This window comes from Sus scrofa, chromosome 7 (genome assembly GCF_054392235.1).
Source record: "Sus scrofa isolate SSC_HxYL_T2T_F1_AM1 chromosome 7, Sscrofa_HxYL_maternal_Yorkshire_Landrace_v2.0, whole genome shotgun sequence".
In the NCBI taxonomy this organism is placed as follows: domain Eukaryota; kingdom Metazoa; phylum Chordata; class Mammalia; order Artiodactyla; family Suidae; genus Sus; species Sus scrofa.
The window spans coordinates 113,683,387-113,702,335 of NC_139389.1; the positions used below are offsets into that span (position 1 = coordinate 113,683,387).

Genomic DNA, 18,949 nt, shown 5'->3' on the forward strand with positions numbered 1-18,949 from the left:
ACCACTGCATGACTTATTCGTTAATTTGTTTTAAATTACCTCTCATACAAGACCTTTCTAAAGAAATTTCAAAAGTACTTTTTAAACTTAACATCTTTTTTTAAAGTTTTATTGATGTATAGTTGACTTACAATATTGTGTTAGTTTTAAGTATATAGCAAAGTGAACCAATTATACATGCATATGTATCTCTTCTTTTCTTATTTTCCCATATAGGTTATTACAGAATATTGAGTAGATTTCCCTCTGCTATACAGTAGTTCCTTGTTATTTATCTAGTTGATATATATTAATCCCAACCTTCTAATTTATCCCCCCACACACCCTCTCCTTTGTAACCATAAGTTTGGTTTTAAAACCTTTGTCTTTTTCTGTTTTGTAAGTTACCTTGTCTCATTTTTAATTAGATTCCATATATTAGTGGTCCTGTAAGATATTTGTCATTCTCTGTCTGACTTCACTTTGTATAATAATCCCTATGTCCATCCATGTTGTTGCAAATGGCATTATTTCATTCTTTTTTTATGGCTGATATTCGGTATATGTCACATCTTCTTTATCCATTCCTCTGTTGATGGACATTTAGGTTGCTTGCATGTATTGTCTATTGCAAACAGTGCTGCAGTGAAAAATGGGGTGCATGTATCTTTTCGAATTATGGTTTTCTCCAGGTATATGCTCAGGAGTGGGATCGCTGGATCATATAATAGTCCTGTTTTTAGTTTTTTGAGGAACTTTTATATTGTTTTCTTGAGGAGTTGTACTAATTTACATTCCTGCCAACAGTTTGAGAGGGTTCCCTTTTCTCCATACCCTCTCCAGCATTTATTGTTTGCAGTATTTTTGATAATGGCCATTATGACTGGTATTAGGTGATACCTCATTGTAGCTTTGATTTGCATTTCTCTAATAATTAGTGATGTTGAGCACCTTTTATATGCTTTTGGCCATCTGTCTTCTTTGAAGAAATGTCTATTTAGATCTTCTGACCATTTTTTGATTGGATATTTTTTGGGTTTTTTTTTTTTTTTTTTTTTTTTTGATACTGAGCTGCATGAGTTGTTGGTATGTCACTCTGTTTGCAAAGATTTTTTTCCCATTCTGTCAATTGTCTTTTTGTTTTGTTTAGGGTTTCCTTTGCTGTGCAAAAGCTTTTAAGTTTAATTAGGTCCCATTTGTTTACTTTTGTTTTTATTTTCGTTACTCTAGGAAGTGGATCCAAAAAGATATTGCTGAGTTTTATGCCCAAGAATGTTATGCCTGTGTTTTCCTCTAAGAGCTTTATAGTATCTGGCCTTACATTTAGGTCTTTAATCCATTTTGAGCTTATTTTTGTGTATGGTGTTAGAGAGTTCTAATTCATTCTTTTACATGTAGCTGTCCAGTTTTCCGAGCACCACTTACTGAAGAGGCTATCTTTTCTCCATTGTATATTCTTGCCTCCATTGTCACAGATTGACCATAGAGGCATGGGTTTATTTCTAGGCTTTCTACCTTGTTCCATTATCTCTATTTTTGCTTTTGTGCCAGTACCATACTGTTTGGGTCACTATAGTTTTATACCATAGCCTGAAGTCAGGGAGCCGCATTTCCTCCAGCTCCATTTTCCTTTCTCAGGATTGCTTTGGCTATTCAGGGTCTTTAGTGTTCTCATACAAATTTTAAAATGTTTTGTTCTAGTTCTGTGAAAAAATGCCATTGGTAGTTTGATAGAGATGGTGCTGAATCTCTAGATTGACTTGGGTGGTGTAATCATTTGACAATATTCTTCCAATCCAAGAACATGGAATATCTTTCCATCTGTTTGTGTCATCTTCAATTTTTTTCATAAGTACCTTGTAGTTTTCAGAGTACATGTCTTTTGCCTAAGATAGGTTTGTTCCTAGGTATTTCATTCTTGTTGATGTGATGGTAAACGGGATTGTTTTATTAATTTATCTTTCTGATCTTTTGTTCTTGTGTATAGGAATGCGAGAGATATTGGTGTATCAATTTTGTATCTTGCAAATTTACCAAATTCATTGATGAGCTCTAGTAGTTTTCTGGTGGTATCTTTAGGATCCTCTATGCATAGTATCATGTCATCTGCAGTCACAGTCACAGTTTTACTACTTATTTTCTAGTTTGGGTTTATTATCTTTCTTTTTTTTCCTCTTACTTCTGTGTTAAGACTTCCAAAACAATGTTGAATAAAAGTGGTGAGAGTGGATATTCTTGTCTTACTCCTGATCTTAGAGGAAATGCTTTCAGCTTTTCAGTGTGGGGAATGATGTTAGCTCTGGGTTTGACATATACGGCCTTTATTATGTTGAGAGATTCCCTCTGTGGCCACTTTCTAGAGGGTTTTTATCATAAAGAGGTGTTGCATTTTTGTCAAAGGCTTTTTCTGTATCTGTTGAGATGATCCTGTGGGTTTTTTCAGTTTGTTAACATGATGTATTACACTGATTTGTGTGTATTGACAAATCCTTGTATTGCTGGGATAAATCCCACTTGATCATGGTATATAATTCTTATAATGTATTCTTGGATTCAGTTTGCTAGTATTTTGTTGAGGATTTTTGCATCTGCATTAATCAGTGATATTGTTCTGTAATTTTCTTTTTTGTGGTGTGTCTGGTTTTGGTATTAGGATGATGGTGGCATCATAGAATGAGTCTGGGAGTGTTTTTTTCTCTGCAATTATTTGGAAGAGTTTCAGAAGGATAGGTGTTAGCTCTCCTCTGTTTGATAGAATTTGCTTGTGAAGCCATCTGGTCCTGGACTTTTGTTGGCAGTTTTTAAATCATAGTTTCAATTTTGGTGCTTGTGATTGGTCTGTTTATATTTTCTTTTTCTTCCTGGTTCAGTCCTGGATGGTTGTACCTTTCTAAGAATTTGTTCATTTGTTCTAGGTTGTCCATTTTATTGGCTTATGGTTGCTTGTAATAGTCTCTCATGATCCTTTATATTTCTGTGGTATCAGTTGTAACTTAAAATTTATAATTTTATTGATTTGAGCTCTCCATTTTTTTCTTGATGTGTTTGGCTAAAGATTTATCAATTTTGCTGGTTTTTTTTTTTTTTTCAAAGAACCTGATTTTAGTTCATTGATCTTTTCAATTTTTTTCTCTATTGCATTGATTTCCATTCTGATCTCTATGATTTCTTTCCTTCTAATAACTTTGATTTTGTTTCTTCTTTTTTTAACTAGTTTCTCTTTAGGGTTAAGGTTAGGTGGTTTATCTGAGATTTTCTTATTTCCTGAGGTAAGATTTTTATTGGTATAAACTTCCCTCTTAGTACTACTTTTGCTGCATCTCATGGATTCTGGATTGTTGTGTTTTCGTTTTAACTTGTCTCTAGCTATTTTTTAATTTCTTCTCTGTAGCATGGTAAACACAGCAACAGCAACAAAAAAATTAGATTGACCCTTGTAATTTAAACTGCTTAAAAAAGTGTTATAAGAGGAGCTATTTTTTTTAACTTTTTTTTAAAACAAAGAATGACAAAGATGAATTTTGCCTTTAATTTAAACTTACAGAGGCAAATATATTTCATAAGACTTTAATTGTGTCCTAGTTACTGTCTGAAACTAAAGAAATAAATAAACTTATTCTACACTTTGGTTGTGTGACATCATTGTGTATTTGATATTTATACAATCAAAGTATAAATAGTTAGGTCAATGGATTGGAAAAGGAAAGGCTAATGGAAGGCAAAATAGCAGTTTCTCATTTACTAAGAAAACAACCACTTTTATTAAAAAGAGGGAAGCAGTTAAACCTGATGTTAGAATTTTCTGTGTGGCTCCTATTCATTAGGTTATAAAGTACTATCTTTCAATGAAGACAAATTTCTCTTTAAGAATCTACTCTGTTCTTTCCTGAGCCAGTATAAACTACTCTTAAGACCTTAAGTGAGTTTTTAAAATATGTAGATACTTGATTGAGTTATATAAGAAAAGTAATAGGGTGGGTATATTCATATGCAACAGAAAAACATAGGACTACTACAGTCTTGAGTGAACACTTTCAGACCTTTAAACACAGAAAATCCTGGGTCTTAACTGTTTGCCCTATTTTTAACGTATGTGGTCTAATTAAAAATAAATTAAGAATAACCTTAAAAAGCCAATAATTTTGTATAGTAATCACCAGCTCATAAAGTCCCTTTAACATTAAAGATGATGATTGTCTCACTTCTTAAAAAGGAAAAGAAAACTAGATGCATGTCTGAGTCTCATGTGCCTGAGAGAACTTTCTGTTTCTTTCAATTTTTTGTTAATAATATTTTATTTTACTCCATTGCCTTTTGAAGTCTAAGTTCAATAGCATGCCAGGCATTTTCATTTGTATAAATCATTATAGAGTTATTAGTAAGCTTTTAGTTTTCTTTATGATAGTATTGTTATCAGTTGGCTTTCATATTGAAGGATGTTTTCAGACACACAACAGGACAAATTGAGTGGGAGGGACGGGGTGGGGTGGTTCAGGTGGGAGGAAGGGAGCAATTCCAGTTTCTTAATTGAATATGTGTATGTTTATATATGCAAATAATATTGCAAAGAATTATTTGCAAACTGGGTGGTTCTCCCTTCTACATTATTTTAACTGAAATTACTTTTTTGTTTCAATTAGGTAAGTAACATTTGTTCATTCTATTGTTTTACCTCTTCCTCTGTCTAGCTAACTTTCCCTTCAAAGAATTAGAAAATTCATACCAAAAGACCTTGTAAAGACAACAAGTTTAAAAAGGGTAAATTCAGAAGAATAATTAGGCAGAGGTATTAGGAAGTACTTGGAATGCCTCTTTAGAGTTATTTCTGACATTGTGGAAGAGATCTGGGTCACAGCATTCCCGAGTCTATTTTCTGGCTCTGTCTGCTATTGACAACTTCCTGACCCTAGACAATCCACTTAACCTCTTTATATCTCAAATTTCCCATCTGAGGAGAGGAGAAATAATACTGCCTATTCCCCAAGGGTGTTCTGAGGTTTAATTAATTAGTCTTTGTGCAATACTGACTGGAGATGTGAAAAGATTTAATTTAAGCAGTATGTGAACTTGACATCCAAATGAGGTAACAATGATTTTTCAAGACGATGGACACCCAAAGCAAAACACAAAGTAACATGCTAAAACTCCCATACTGGTACTTATTACAGATTTTGTATTATTGATGATAGAACAATGATTAGATTGGCTTATAGATATAGCAATGGTCACTTCTTTTAAAAAATATCATAACGAGTGACAATAGCAAGATCTGGCATTGATTTTGAGAAACCCTAGGCAGATGATACAACTTTCTTCACTCAGTTCCTAGTTTCCTTCATACAGAGAAAGTAGTGACGGCTGTTTTTCGCTCACTCACTCCTGCTTACCTGAGAGAAATTGATCCAAGGAAGAGATGGCAGGAGACTTGAATATCCCACCATTCCTTCTGTGCATGAAAATTTTACTATTAATCACCTAATCTAAGGTACAGAAGGCTAGAGAAGGGTTTTGAAACAGAAGAAAGGCAGATACAGCCAAGAAATAAACCATGAAACAGTCACATGAACAAAAACCAAAATATTTCCTATGCCATGATGGAAACTTGAAACAGAGACAGCCTTTTTCCCTGCCACCAATGTCTTTTTCTCAAGAAGTGATTAGATCTCTTGGTAAAAGCAGCACTAGCTAGATATAGAGCAGTGGCTTAATCTCATACACCAGGAAACATGTCCTGCCTTTCTCCATGTTTGGGTCAGTCTTGAACAAGAAAAGACCAATTTTTGACGTGAACTATGGCAAATGGAATAAAGGAGATCCAGCATATCTAGCCAGCGTAATTACACCTTGCATTTCAGAGTTCCCACTGTGGCTCAGTGGTAATGAATCCGACTAGTATCCATGAGGATGTGGGTTCGATCCCTGGCCTTCCTTAGTGGGTTAAATATCTGGCATTGCCATGAGCTGTGATGTAGGTCACAGTTGTGGCTCAGATCCTTCATTGCTGTGACTGTGGTATACGCCAGCAGCTATAGCTCTGATTCAACCCCTAGCCTGGGAACTTTCATACGCCACATGTGTAGCCCTAAAAAGCAAAAACAAAAAACCCAAAAACCACCTTTGCGTCTCATTTCTATCTGACTGTTTTTATTTGTAGGCCTAGACAGGATAACATCAAGAGTAAAATTAGATAAAGATCATTATAGATATGAAGTACTTTTGGGAATATCAAAAATATAAAATCTTCTGTCTATAATGTTTTAACCACTAAGTGATCATCAGTTTTGGACTGTATATTAAAAAATAAATTTTATGGTTGGGCAACAGATATGCGAATGAACAGGACAGCTTGGCATTGGGCTATTTGGTATATGATACTGAATTCTAGCCCTAAAAATCTCCCACTAGACAATACCTTATTATGCTAAGCTACTCCAAATGTCTATGCAAGGCTGAGGGCATATTTATTCTCTCCTTCCATCATGGCATTTCTTTTGCAGTAAGCTTAGACCTCCCAGAAAAAGCTGTTGTCAAAATCTAAACAGTTGGAGTTCCCGTCGTGGCGCAGTGGTTAACGAATCCGACTAGGAACCATGAGGTTGCGGGTTCGGTCCCTGCCCTTGCTCACAGTGTGACTTGCTCAGTGGGTTAACGATCCGGCGTTGCCGTGAGCTGTGGTGTAGGTTGCAGACGTGGCTCGGATCCCACGTTGCTGTGGCTCTGGCGTAGGCCGGTGGCTACAGCTCCGATTCAACCCCTAGCCTGGGAACCTCCATATGCCTCGGGAGCGGCCCAAGAAATAGCAACAACAACAACAACAACAAAAAGACAAAAAAAAAAAAAAAAAAAAAAAAAAATCTAAACAGTCAAGAGGTATGAGCTCCAGGCCATTTACCTGGTGTTATTGTGCATTGAACTTTTTGCTGCATCTTATATGAGAAATTAGAGGCCAAAGGACAGGCACTGATGCATGTGCACAGGGCACTGAAGGAATTGGTGGGAAAATAATGGAAATCTATTAGATCTTTTTGATTGGACCCTTAGGATATGGGCAATTCTGTTATCATTAAAGCCAGCAGATTCCATTTCCATGCTCCAGATATTTTTTAGAGAGATCATTTTCACCATAACAAAATTATCTGGCCAATTCTCCATACTGTAGTATTCAAAGCTTCCAAAGGGATATTATTTATAATTCATTCTTGACTATTATGCCTTCATTCTTGACTATTATGCCCAATGAGTAGAGCTGGCACTTGTACAGAGAGTTCCCTCTGAGCAGATGCGTTTTCCTTTCTCCACCCCTTCCATTTCATCCATTTTTATACATTGAGAAGGGATTCCACATTGTACACCAGAAATTCAGGGCGGGCTAATCATTATATAGACTTAAAAGCAATGTAGAGGTAGAGGTTAAGAGCCCAAATGTCACAGTATACCTCTTTTCATATTAGAGATTGTAGATCAAAATCTCAGTCTTTTAAAAATAAACTCCCTTTTATTAAACAGGCAAGTATAATGGGACATTGTTTCCAGTCATCAGGAGCTAAAATAATTCGGGCTATTAGATTAAGAATGACGAAAGCATTCTTTGATCACTGACTAAAATGGAGAAACATTCTCCGTTTTATTTTCCATTTAATTTATTCTCCATTTAATTCCACTGAAATGTTTTCCTTTCTTTCTCCATATGGACAAGCAGAAGGAAATAATTTTGGAGAAATAATAGCATAGAAGGGTTTCCCTTAAAAATCTATTTGTATTTTTCTGGGAAAGATCTTGAACCTAAGAGAGGCTTTTTAAAGTAGAAATAGGGGAGTTCTCTAGTGGCTCAGCAGGTTAAGCACTTGGCGTTGTCACTGCTGTGGCTCAGGTTACTACTGTGGCCCAGTTTTGATTCCTGGCCTGGGAACTACCATATGCTGCAAGTGTGGCAGAAGAAAAAAAAAAAAAAAAAAGGTATAAATGGGGGAAGATAGGTTGAGTTACACTGTTCTAAACTCCATTCTTCCATGATTTCATTCTTATAGTTTATTGTCTGCAAAAGCATAAATGGTTCCCCAAATGGGAACTTCAAATAAGGTAAACTCCCATTTTCTTCAATCCATTAACATACTGTTATATCATTTTAAGGAGTTTTATGTGTTGTTTTGTTCATTAACACCTATCTTTCCTCTTAAAATTCATTTATTTTGAATGACACCTTTTTTGGACTGACACCCCACTGACATTATCAATGCCTATTTATTGTCCATATCTTACAGTGTGACTTAGTTGTATGACTATAATCTCCCCTCCCCCAAATTAATAACTATAAGACACGATCTGTCATGATGTTTATTAAATAGCAAACAGACTATTTTGCATTAGGAAGATCTCTAGGAAATGAGGTGTTTGATGACTAAAATGTTTATTTTTATAAGTATACAATGAATCCAGGTCTCTTAACTGGAATCTAATTTCAGTTACAATAATTTAAGTGTCAGACCTGGTTTTTAAACTCAGTGTTCTGCGTTACCTCACTAAATTTTTATTTGCCACATATAATTCTTTATGGTTTTCATTATGTCACTTTGTAAGTTAAAAAAATCAGTACAATAGGTATTTATGATTATTGTCATTACCTGATTTGTGGGTTTTTTTTTCTGTCATTCACAACTACATTCCGAAGAAGACTACAGTAATGCTCATTGCTCATTGTTGAAACAATCCTCCTGCCTCACAATGAAGAAATAAAAAGACTCAATTATTCAGGTTATCTAGGGTATTTCTCTAGACAGTGGAAGAGATAAACATAGTGAAATGTTACTTTGCCAATGTCTATATTGAATTTTTGCTATCCAATTTTCTCCCCTTCAATTGCACAAGGAAGCCTGTTTTGAGACCTGGTCCATTCAGACCAGGTAAGGCAAACAGAGAATATGTATGGGAATAATGATGTTTCCTCCACCCAACCCACTAGGCCGGCAGTTAACCATCTTCAACACCCAGGCGCAAATAGCTATCGGCGGAAAGGACAAAGGACGCCTCTTCCAAGGCCAGCTTTCTGGGCTCTATTATGATGGTTTGAAAGTACTGAACATGGCAGCTGAGAACAACCCCAATATTAAAATCAATGGAAGTGTCCGACTGGTGGGAGAAGTCCCATCAATCTTGGGAACAACACAGACGACCTCCATGCCACCAGAAATGTCGACCACTGTCATGGAAACCACCACTACAATGGCTACCACCACAACCCGCAAGAATCGGTCTACAGCCAGCATTCAGGTAAGCCTTTCTCTAATAATTCACTGATTCTGCATCTTTGAGACATTGTTGTCATGGGAAGTGTTGCTATGTAGCTAAAGTTTTTGAATTACTGTTTGTAGGAAGGATGACTAGAGATGCTCTTAGTAATAAGACCCAGGAGTAGAGAGACAAAGTCATTTCTAAAGAAGTTAGAAATGTCTTGTGTGCACTCATGGGTTTTTATTCCTGTTATATTCATTTATCACTGAAATAGTAAAACTGTTATTCAAAATGAGCAATGGACAACATTTTCACTATGAAATACTCCCTCCTCTCATTTTAAGACCTTTCTTTTCAATAGCGAAAAGGGGAAAGGAAAATTTGTTATCATATGAGAGACTATATATACTAGTTCAATTCTATTTGCATCCTCTTGATGGCTTGGCTGGGACATGAATTGTTTCACATTGGAGGCCAGTGGAGAATATTAAGGGCAGTTGAAGCTAGAGGTTCAACTAATCCTTATAAGATGAAGTATTTGCATTTGATATTAAGTGTTGATGAATCATTTATTTTTTCCCACTTTGTTTCTTTTATATTTGACCAAGATTCTAATTACGTTTGAAAGTTTGAAGGTCTGAGTTTAGCTATGTAGGGATTCCTTAGTTTTGTGGTAACGTTTTTGTTTTGTCACTTAGAATTATATTCCTGGCTAAAGCTTAATGCTTTGCTGACTTCCTTGGCACTTCATAAATCTAGTTAGTAGAGAATAGAAGGTTAATCGAGTTATTAGCCTTAAATGCTCTGGCAAAAAAAAAAAAGACATTCCAGTTGCTTGTGGGGAAATGACCCCTAGCCTAGTTAGTGTTTGTAGATGATTCAGTAGATCAGTAATTGTCCTTTCTGTTTCTTGGTCTTAAGACATTTATCCATGGGTTCAATTGAGTCTTTGACATCACCTTTCCATTGACTTCAGTAGGCATTGTAAACTTAAAGTCAGTAATCAATTAAACCCCTGATATGTTCCCCTTCTTCTGAGTTAAGTTTATGTGAGTTAGGTAGTGGTATAAGTGTTGTCTTCCTTTTCGCTTTTCTTTGAGCAGAGATAGCCAGACATATCCTTACATGATTCCACAGGAAGAATTTGAGGCCAATGCACTGTTGATGTCATCAGGCCAATTTTATGTATTTTAGGAAGGCTACTAAGACTCTGGTTACTTAATGATCTTATGGTCTCATATGTTTTTACATGCATACCTATGCACACGCTCCAAAAAAACTTCTTCCCTACTGATATTAAAGCAATAACTCCTGACACTTCACTATACTCACTGAAAAGAAGATAAAAGGTAATATATATTTCTATTATGACTCTCTATAGCTCAAGAGCAGATCTGTTTATTGTTAGTGAAAGGACAGTTCTGTCTGCACAGGTCTTGGCAGACTTGTTCTGTTTCTGTCAGAATGCATTCCACTAACTCTGGGAAGCAGAGGAGCAAATGACTTTTTCTTTATAGAAATGGATGCTCTTGTAGTCTTTTTCAGGGCTGTATTTTTACTGACCTCAGAAGGATCTAGTGTAACACAGGATTTCAGGAACTAAGCCATGGTAATTAATGGTTTTTAGCTTTCCCTCCTGCAGCAAATACATAACTGGAAGCATAGTGGGTAAATATTCATACAAACTAAGAAAGCCAGAAGAGGATACAAGGTGCAAAAGTTTTGTGATTGTGACTCAAAAGCATCAGTAACCTGTTGTCATTTTAGAGGACAACAGCTGTGGACAGCTGGAGGATGCCTTCTCTCATAGCCTCTTTTTGGTGTTTTTCTTCTACTCCAGTAATAATTGGATTACATCTACATATCTGTCCTTTTGCTGCTATAGACAAGGCTATAAAAATGAGTTATAAATCTATTGCTACTCTGTCTTTAAGGGTATGTAAATGCATACAATACTCTTGGAGGAAAGCCAAGAAACTAGTCGAATTGGGTTAAATTAGGATGAGGGTTAAAAAGGTCCGTATTTTTTGTAAAGAATAGCTAAAGGAAAGTACTATGCTAAGAGTTTTGAAGTCTTTGTCCTTGCCAAGGAGCCACAAGAACTTGCCTTGGGTTCTATAAAAGCTCAGTAGCCTGCCTGTCTCCAAGTCTATCCCTGTCTCAGGTACATTTTGTAGATCATGTCACACTTATATTAGAACTGGGGACCCAACAACCCTTGGATTCTATCCAAGACTTAGGACAGTTCTCAGACTCCAAAGACTTTGGGTCAAGAAGGCCAGTCCCAGGAGTTCTAATATGATCCAGCCCAATGTGATCCAGCTAATTTTCTTGGACGAAGTAGACTTATAAAGATTTGCTCTCTGGGAAATCTTCAAAAAGTGGGGGGTAGGGAATATTGTGGAAGACTGGATTTCATGTTCCCCACATCCATCATTCATGTTTTCACCTAGGTGTGAAATCTTACAGCCATTTCCAAATGATACTCTGCTTTGATAATACTGCTGGAGTAAGATTGTCTTAAAATTAGACTCTTCCAGGAGAAACAAAATAAGCATGTGCATTCGCAAGTGTAAAAATCTGATGATTAAAAAATCCACCAGTTATTTCTTTAAACATAAGAAAACACCATTTAAGCAGTTCATTTCTGATAGACCTTCGTTAATGCTGATTTCAGATCAAAGCAAAAGGGCAAAGTGCCTTCAGTGCTGCTCTTAACCATCTGTGAATGTGAACAAAGAGTTTTTGAGTTAATATGACCCGCCAGTGCTCCAGCCTAATTGGCCCTTTGATCTAATAGTCTAGTTTGTTACAGAACTGCTTATGAATTACATGGACTATGTAAAACTACTCTCAGCTATGGTGACCAAACATCAGGTCTTCCCCTGTATTAAGAAAGCTGTCTCTAGGAGTTCCCGTGGTGGCTCAGTGGTTAACGAATCCGACTAGGAACCATGAGGTTGCGGGTTCCATCCCTGGCCTTGCTCAGTGGGTTAAGGATCCGGTGTTGCCATGAGCTGTGGTATAGGTCGCAGACGCGGCTCAGATCCTGCGTTGCTGTGGCTCTGGCATAGGCTGGTGGCTACAGCTCTAATTCGACCCCTAGCCTGAGAACCTCCATATGCCGCTGGAGTGGCCCAAGAAAAATGGCAAAAGGACCAAAAAAAAAAAAAAAAGAAAAGAAAAAAAAGAAAGCTGTCTGTAGATGTTCCCCTGCATAACAAAGAAAGTGAAGACTGAGAAAGCAGGTGAGTGCATGGAGAAAGCAGGTGGCTGGGTGATAATTTTCAGATAAACATCTGGCACTTAGTAGATGCTTAGTAAATATTTACTGAATAAATCAGGAACAAAGATATTATGTACCTTATTTAAGCATCAGAAGCATCATGGCACTTATGGGAGGGTTTTCCCTTAAGATAATCAGTATGCTTTGGACAATTTTATTATTTTCCCAGTGGTAAAGCTATAGCAGAATGATCAAATATATGTACTTGAGTGGATTTAAAACCTAGTTCTTCACATTACCTAAGTAACTTTGGGTGAATCACTGATTGATGTGAAACAACCTCCCATAGCTTAGCAGCTTAAAATAACTATGCCATTAGATATTACGTTTTTATGGGTTGGAAATTTGGGCAGGGCTCAGCAAGGCATTCTTCTGCCCCACACAGAATTGACTGAGGTCACTCAGTGGCTGTGCTTGGCTAGAGGGTCTGGCTTCATGCATGGACCAGGTGCGTTGGTGGGTTAACAAAATACTGGACGCATCTGGGTCCATGTCCCTTCTCCATGACTCTAGGACTTCTTTCATGGATGCTCAGGGCTCCTGGAAAGTTTTCCAGGTCTCAGTTTCAGGGAAGGAGACATAAACCTCACTTCTCAATGGGAGGAGTAGTAAGAATTTGCAACTAACCTGAATCTACCACATTGTAAAACTGGAGGGAGCAAAAGGTACTATTAGTGCTTATATCTTAAGATTGTCATGAGGATAACTTAGCCAATAAAAGTAAAATGCTTAAAACACGTACATAATGAAGAATTAATGTTTTAACATTATTATATTCTATCTTCAATATTTGGTATGCAAGTCAGTAGCCTTTCAAGCAAAGATCTAACTCAGAAAAGATGAGGCTGCTACTACTGACAGTAGTGTCGGTGGTTGGACCTTGGAAAATTGATTTCAAGAAAGTTCAGAGTAGAATTTAGTGACTGAAATTAGTCCTGGCAAAGAAAAAGTCTTAGATCTCAAGAAGGGACATCTCACTACCCATCTTTAATTTTATTTTCCATTTTTAAATCAACAGGAGTTCTATGGGCCTTCGAGAGTACCTTCTATTATGAAATATGTCTCTCCACACACATTTTTGCTTACAAAAAGAGGAATCCAGAATCCTTGCCATCATGGAGCTTATAATGTAAAGAGGACAAGAGGGCTTGACACTAGCTACCAATATGAAATAGTGTCTTACAGAGGACGGTGTGTTGGGGAGTGAGGAGTGGTGAATAGTATGGTTTGGCTGGAGCTTGTGACTAGAATGAAAATGGAACCGGGCCTTGTAGAATGAGTGCAATTGGATATACAGTGAAAGGACCAAATCTTGGGTTGGTTAATGTCCGAAGCTAAATTGACAAGTCAGAGATGGTGGATGATTCCTAGCAAGAAAGCCAAGCCCAGCTAGAACAAAGGGGGCAGAGATGGGGTGTGGAGAAACAAGAGATTCAGATTCTGAGAGTCTTGGCCCAAACCTTCCCCCAAGCAGAAAAGGCCCAAGAAGGGAGAACTGGATCAGGTTTCTTGTGGGTCCTACCACCAGTAGTGCCCCGGAGATTGCTTAGCCGCATCCATTGCATCACATCTGATCCCAGTGTTGGTGAGTGACTATCACGACCCTGATAGGTCAGCTTCTAAAATAGGAAAGTTCGACTCAGTTGACTTCTCAATTCCTTAGTCCTCATTCAGGATAGAAGGCAAAAGTGAGAAATAAGAATCTTTTAAGTGATAGCTATCAGCCACCATGACCAAAATGTTCCCATGAGAGAGGAAAAGGCCAAGAGAAAAATAATTCTAAGGATAATGTGTCTTCTTTTACCTAGGTGCTCCAGACAAAGTTGTTATCAGTAAAGAACGATCTCAGTGTGTTCTGTGCAAATCACCATTTGGAATCATTTATAAGCTATTAGCAGGATATTGACCATGACCCACTTTTTTCTATTCTTGGCATTGGTAAAAGTCACCTTGACATTGGCCCAGGCTGCTTGGCACCAGAAAATTACCAGAAGATCACAGTGCTCAGCCTGGATTGGAACTATCCTCATAAACAGTAGAAATGAAAGATCTGAGAGCTTTGCGAAATTTCATTCTTTTTTGAAACTCACAAATGTGGTGGTCAAATGTGAACCACTTTCAAAAATTCTGGAAGGAAGCCACAATTTTTTAGGCTTTGTAACAATACTTCTATGGAAAGTCCTCCTTCTGGTCTGCTTTCAGTTTTAGGCTAGGGACCTAAGAAGCATACTTCAGCCTTGGTATTAATTATTGAGAGACAAAAATTAAGCAAAAACTTGTGATAAAATGCTAACCCAGGAATTCCTGGTGTGACACAATGGAAACAAATTTGACCAGGAACCATGAGGTTGTGGGTTGGATCCCTGGCCTCACTCAATGGGTTAAGGATCCAGTGTTCCTGTGAGCTGCGGTGTAGGTCAAAGACACAGCTCAGATCCTTTGTTGCTGTGGTATAGTCTGGCAGCCGTAGCTCTGATTCAACCCCTAGCCTGGGAAACTCCCTATGTCACAGGTGCAGCCCTTAAAAAAAAAAAAGCTAACCTAGAGTTCCTGTTGTGACTCAGTGGAAACAAATCTGACATCTGACTAGCATCCATAAAGATGCAGGTTCAATCCCTGGCCTCACTCAGTGGGTTAAGGATCCAGCATTGCTGTGAGCTGTGGTATAGGTTGCAGACATAGCTCAGATTCCACGTTGCAATGACTGACCAGTGGCTACAGCTCCGATTGGACCCCTAACCTGGCAACCTCCATATGCTGAAGGGGTGGCCCTAAAAAGACCAAAAAAAAAAAGCTAACCCTTCATGTTTCAGATGGAGTCCTAGTATGTTGAAGGAAAGAGAGCACAACTTAGAGTCAAGCTTTCTGGGCTGGACCTCAGGTTCTTTCAGTTACTTAGCTGTATTATCTCTGGGCAGGTTCATTAGCCTAATTCTCACTTCCCCTATCTGTAAAATGGGCACAAAAGTATCTTTACCATAGAGGTGTTGTAATAAATGCAACCAGGTGTGGAAAGATCTTAGGCCATGGACTACCCAACAAGTTTTCACTAAATGCTAGACATTTGGAAAGTCGCTTCAACCCAGGAGACTCTCTCAGGACTCACAATTCCTCACAGGGCTTAGCCTTCCTATATCGTTGGATAAGCACAAGAATAATTTTGTCGGAGTTCCTGTTGTGGCACAGTGGTTAACGAATCCGACTAGGAACCATGAGGTTGCGGGTTCGGTCCCTGCCCTTGCTCAGTGGGTTAACGATCCGGCGTTGCCGTGAGCTGTGGTGTAGGTTACAGACACGGCTCGGATCCCGAGTTGCTGTGGCTCTGGCGTAGGCCGGTGGCTACAGCTCCGATTCGACCCCTAGCCTGGGAACCTCCATATGCCGCGGAAGCGGCCCAAGAAATAGCAACAACAACAACAACAAAAGACAAAAGACCAAAAAAAAAAAAAAAAAAAAGAATTTTGTCTATATCAAGAACCGTAAACCATCAAGGATTTCCTGTAAGTGTCCCAAATTGAATCATAGCCCTGAACTCATCCGTTAGAAAGGATCTCTAGAGTGAAAATTAGCTTTGCTGAGTGGTTATTACATGTAAAATGTTCTTTTAGGATGAAGCATATGAAATTGCCATTTTTTTTTTTTTGTAGCTGAAAGTGGTCAAATATTGGCAATTTCATGTGATTCAACAAAAAACATGACACACATTTACAACATGTTATCTATGGCATTTTGAGATTTTGGCTCGAACATCAAGTTTTCTCAAATTGGGATACAAAATTAATCTACCTTCTTCTAAATACCATCTTATAATAGGAGGTAGATCATGTTATACTTACCCCAAAATTATCCCCCGTGGGCCCCTCCACATTTTCCCTGCTGTCACCAGCTTGACAGAAGTGAGACAGGGAGACCAGTTTTCCATCCCTTGCTTTCACCACAAGACAACAGAGCCTCCAGGGGAAGTTTATTTTTAGGATCAGGGCTCAACTAATATTGATTAACAGCCTTACATAATGTGTGGCTCCAAGGCCCGTTCCTTTCCTGCCAAGCCTCATAACTGGGGGAGGCACTGAAGATTTGTCAGTCTAATTAGATTTTAGCTCCTGGCCAAAAAATATCTTCTGTTTCTTCCTTACCCCCATGGAGGCACTTTCTGATCCCCTCTCAGAGAGTAATTTTGGGGGAAAGAAATTGGACTCTAATACCTGCTAGACCTCTCCAGTGACATTTTCTCTCCGGAATTGCATAGTTCTAATGGGGAAAAAAAAGAACTTGATGGGTTTACCTACCCCTTAAGGACTTATGTCGGCAATACAAATAGATCAGTACTTCCCAACACTGGAAAAACATCACTTGAAGGGTTCTCTGAGAAGGTCCTCACCGCTCACAGGCAGGATGTCTGCAAGATACCAGGAGAGGTTGTAGAGAGGCCCTTCTAATTAGCTTGTGATATTTATAGGGTAGAACTTCCCACCAGAACTGCTAAAAAAGTGTGGGATCATACTTTGACCATCTGAACAGCTGAGAGAAATGGCGTCAGTTCTTGGCTACTGACCGTGAAGCTCCCCAATATTCCTGAAGCTCCAGGTGAATTTTCCCATCACCAAAACAAAATACCTGGCCAAGTACATGAAGCCTGGATCTTTACTGCATGGTTTATGGGTCTCCTTCTTTCTCTCTGACCGTATTTTCCAAAACCTTGCTCCAGGCACCCAGGTTTTCTTGATCTTCCTTGAACACAGAGCCAGGGTAAGGGAGAGGTGAGTGAGGGTGGTTCAATTGCAGAGCCAGATCTTGTCTCTATTTAAAATGATTTTTTTTTTTTTTTTGGCTTATCATGGATTTTTTTTTTTTTTTTTTTTTGCATTGACATTGACTTTAAAATATTTACAATATGGAGTTCCCGTCATGGTGCACCGGAAACGAAGCCAACTAGCAACCATGAGGTTGTGTGTTCGATCCCTGGCCTCACTCAGTGGGTCAAGGATCTAAATTGCCATGAGCTGTGGTGTAGGTCACAGACTTGGCTCAGATCACATATTGCTGCAGTGTAGGCTGGCAGCTATAGCTCCGATTAGACACCTAGCTTGGGAACCTCCATATGCCACGGGTGCGGCCCTAAAAAGACAAAATAAAATATTTACAATAAAGTGTTCTTTATCTTGATGACTGAGTTTTGGGCCATTCCTTTAAATACGACGCATTAGATAAGTGCCTCATCATTACTCCCAGCCCTGCTCAAACATACCCAGCATTTCTGTGGCTTTTAACTTGCTGTTTCCTCTGCCTGATGCAGCTCTTCCTAGCTATTTACATGATCCACTCCCTTACTATATACAAATTTCTGCCCATATGGCACCTTCCAGAGAGGCCCTCCTTGACCATCCTCTGTAAAATAGCACTCTGTCACCTTCTGCTTCATTGTCTCTCATAGCAGTTATTAACACCTGGAACTATATTTATTTATTGTCTCTATTTAGTGAAATGTGACTTCTAGGATGGCAAAATGTTTGTTTCAGGCACTCTCACAGCACAGTAACACAGAGTAAACCCTCAGTCAATATTGCTAGAGATACATGAATGGGCAACAATCCACAAGTGCCTTCTCAGAGAGTACACATGCCTTGTAATACTTACAGACTGAATTTCATTTCCAAGCAGTCTCCCCCAATTCCCCCCCCACCCCTGTGCCCAAGAGCCCTGCTTTCTGATGACTCACTAGTAGGGATGGTTACAAGCAGTGGTTTTGCTGCTCTTAACTCCTTGCTTTCAGAATAAGGAATCCCAGGAAGTTCCATTGTGGAGCAGTAGGTTAAGGATCCTGCATTGCTGCAGCTATGCTGCAGATCACAACTGTGGCATGGGTTTTGTCCCTGGCCCAGAATCTTCCACATACTGTGGGTGCTGGAGGAAAAAAAAAAAAAAAAAAGTCCCAGAGATGTTTTATTGTATCTAGTGTGCAAGACTCTATTGATTTCTGGTCTTAAATTCTCTTTCCTTAGAACTTATCTGTCATCTTAATAGCAAAGGCAGCTTCTAGCACTTAGTTTTCAAAGCACTTTTGGAAATGTAATATCACCCACTCTCCCTCTCCAATTTCTTCACCTTAGTCTTTTCTTAAATTATTTAATTCTCCTAAAACCTACCTTTGAATACAGGCAAATAAAAATGGACCACTGATTCAACCTTATTCTATTAGTATGGATAGAAATTAATTGGGGCTCATTTACCTGGTTGTATGTGTGTGGGTAAGTTGGTAGAGTCCTCTTGCTGCTTTCAGTTATTCTTTCTTTGATCAGTGAGTGTGCCGTATGAACCAGTTTATTCCTAGTCATGACCTTACAATTTATCTGGCTCCATAGTTAACTGTTTTCTTCATGATCTTTTGAAAAGAAGATTTTGGAAGATACTATGAAAAACCAGTCAATTGAGAAGAGGAATAATCTTTCTGTAGTT

At 38.3% G+C, this 18,949-nt stretch overlaps 2 protein-coding genes and 1 long non-coding RNA gene across 45 annotated transcripts in view; 1 reads left to right on the plus strand and 2 right to left on the minus strand.

The window, feature by feature from the left end:
• The window catches only part of LOC146401866 (uncharacterized), a 33,229-nt gene extending 16,765 nt beyond the window's left edge, over positions 1 to 16,464 (minus strand). The window contains exon 1 of the long non-coding RNA XR_014811230.1: positions 16,330 to 16,464. This is a non-coding gene — a long non-coding RNA (uncharacterized LOC146401866). The remainder of the gene's footprint in view (positions 1 to 16,329) is intronic.
• The window catches only part of NRXN3 (neurexin 3), a 1,642,123-nt gene that overhangs the window by 1,462,437 nt on the left and 160,737 nt on the right, over positions 1 to 18,949 (plus strand). For all 43 annotated transcript variants that reach the window (XR_014811220.1, XR_014811221.1, XR_014811222.1 and 40 more), the window contains one exon: positions 8,939 to 9,246. Coding sequence is in view for 37 of the 43 variants with exons in the window: in XM_084969910.1 (XP_084826036.1) it covers positions 8,939 to 9,246 (308 nt within the window). In the remaining 6 variants the exon portion in view is untranslated. The remainder of the gene's footprint in view (positions 1 to 8,938; positions 9,247 to 18,949) is intronic.
• Positions 8,296 to 18,949, minus strand: part of LOC110261693 (uncharacterized) — a 41,246-nt gene continuing 30,592 nt past the window's right edge. The window contains exons 5-9 of the mRNA XM_084970317.1: positions 18,724 to 18,875; positions 18,213 to 18,397; positions 17,111 to 17,224; positions 16,783 to 16,892; positions 8,296 to 11,929 (exon numbers count right to left, since the gene is read on the minus strand). Of these exons, the coding sequence (XP_084826443.1) occupies positions 18,856 to 18,875 (20 nt within the window). The 3' untranslated portion in view covers positions 8,296 to 11,929; positions 16,783 to 16,892; positions 17,111 to 17,224; positions 18,213 to 18,397; positions 18,724 to 18,855. The remainder of the gene's footprint in view (positions 11,930 to 16,782; positions 16,893 to 17,110; positions 17,225 to 18,212; positions 18,398 to 18,723; positions 18,876 to 18,949) is intronic.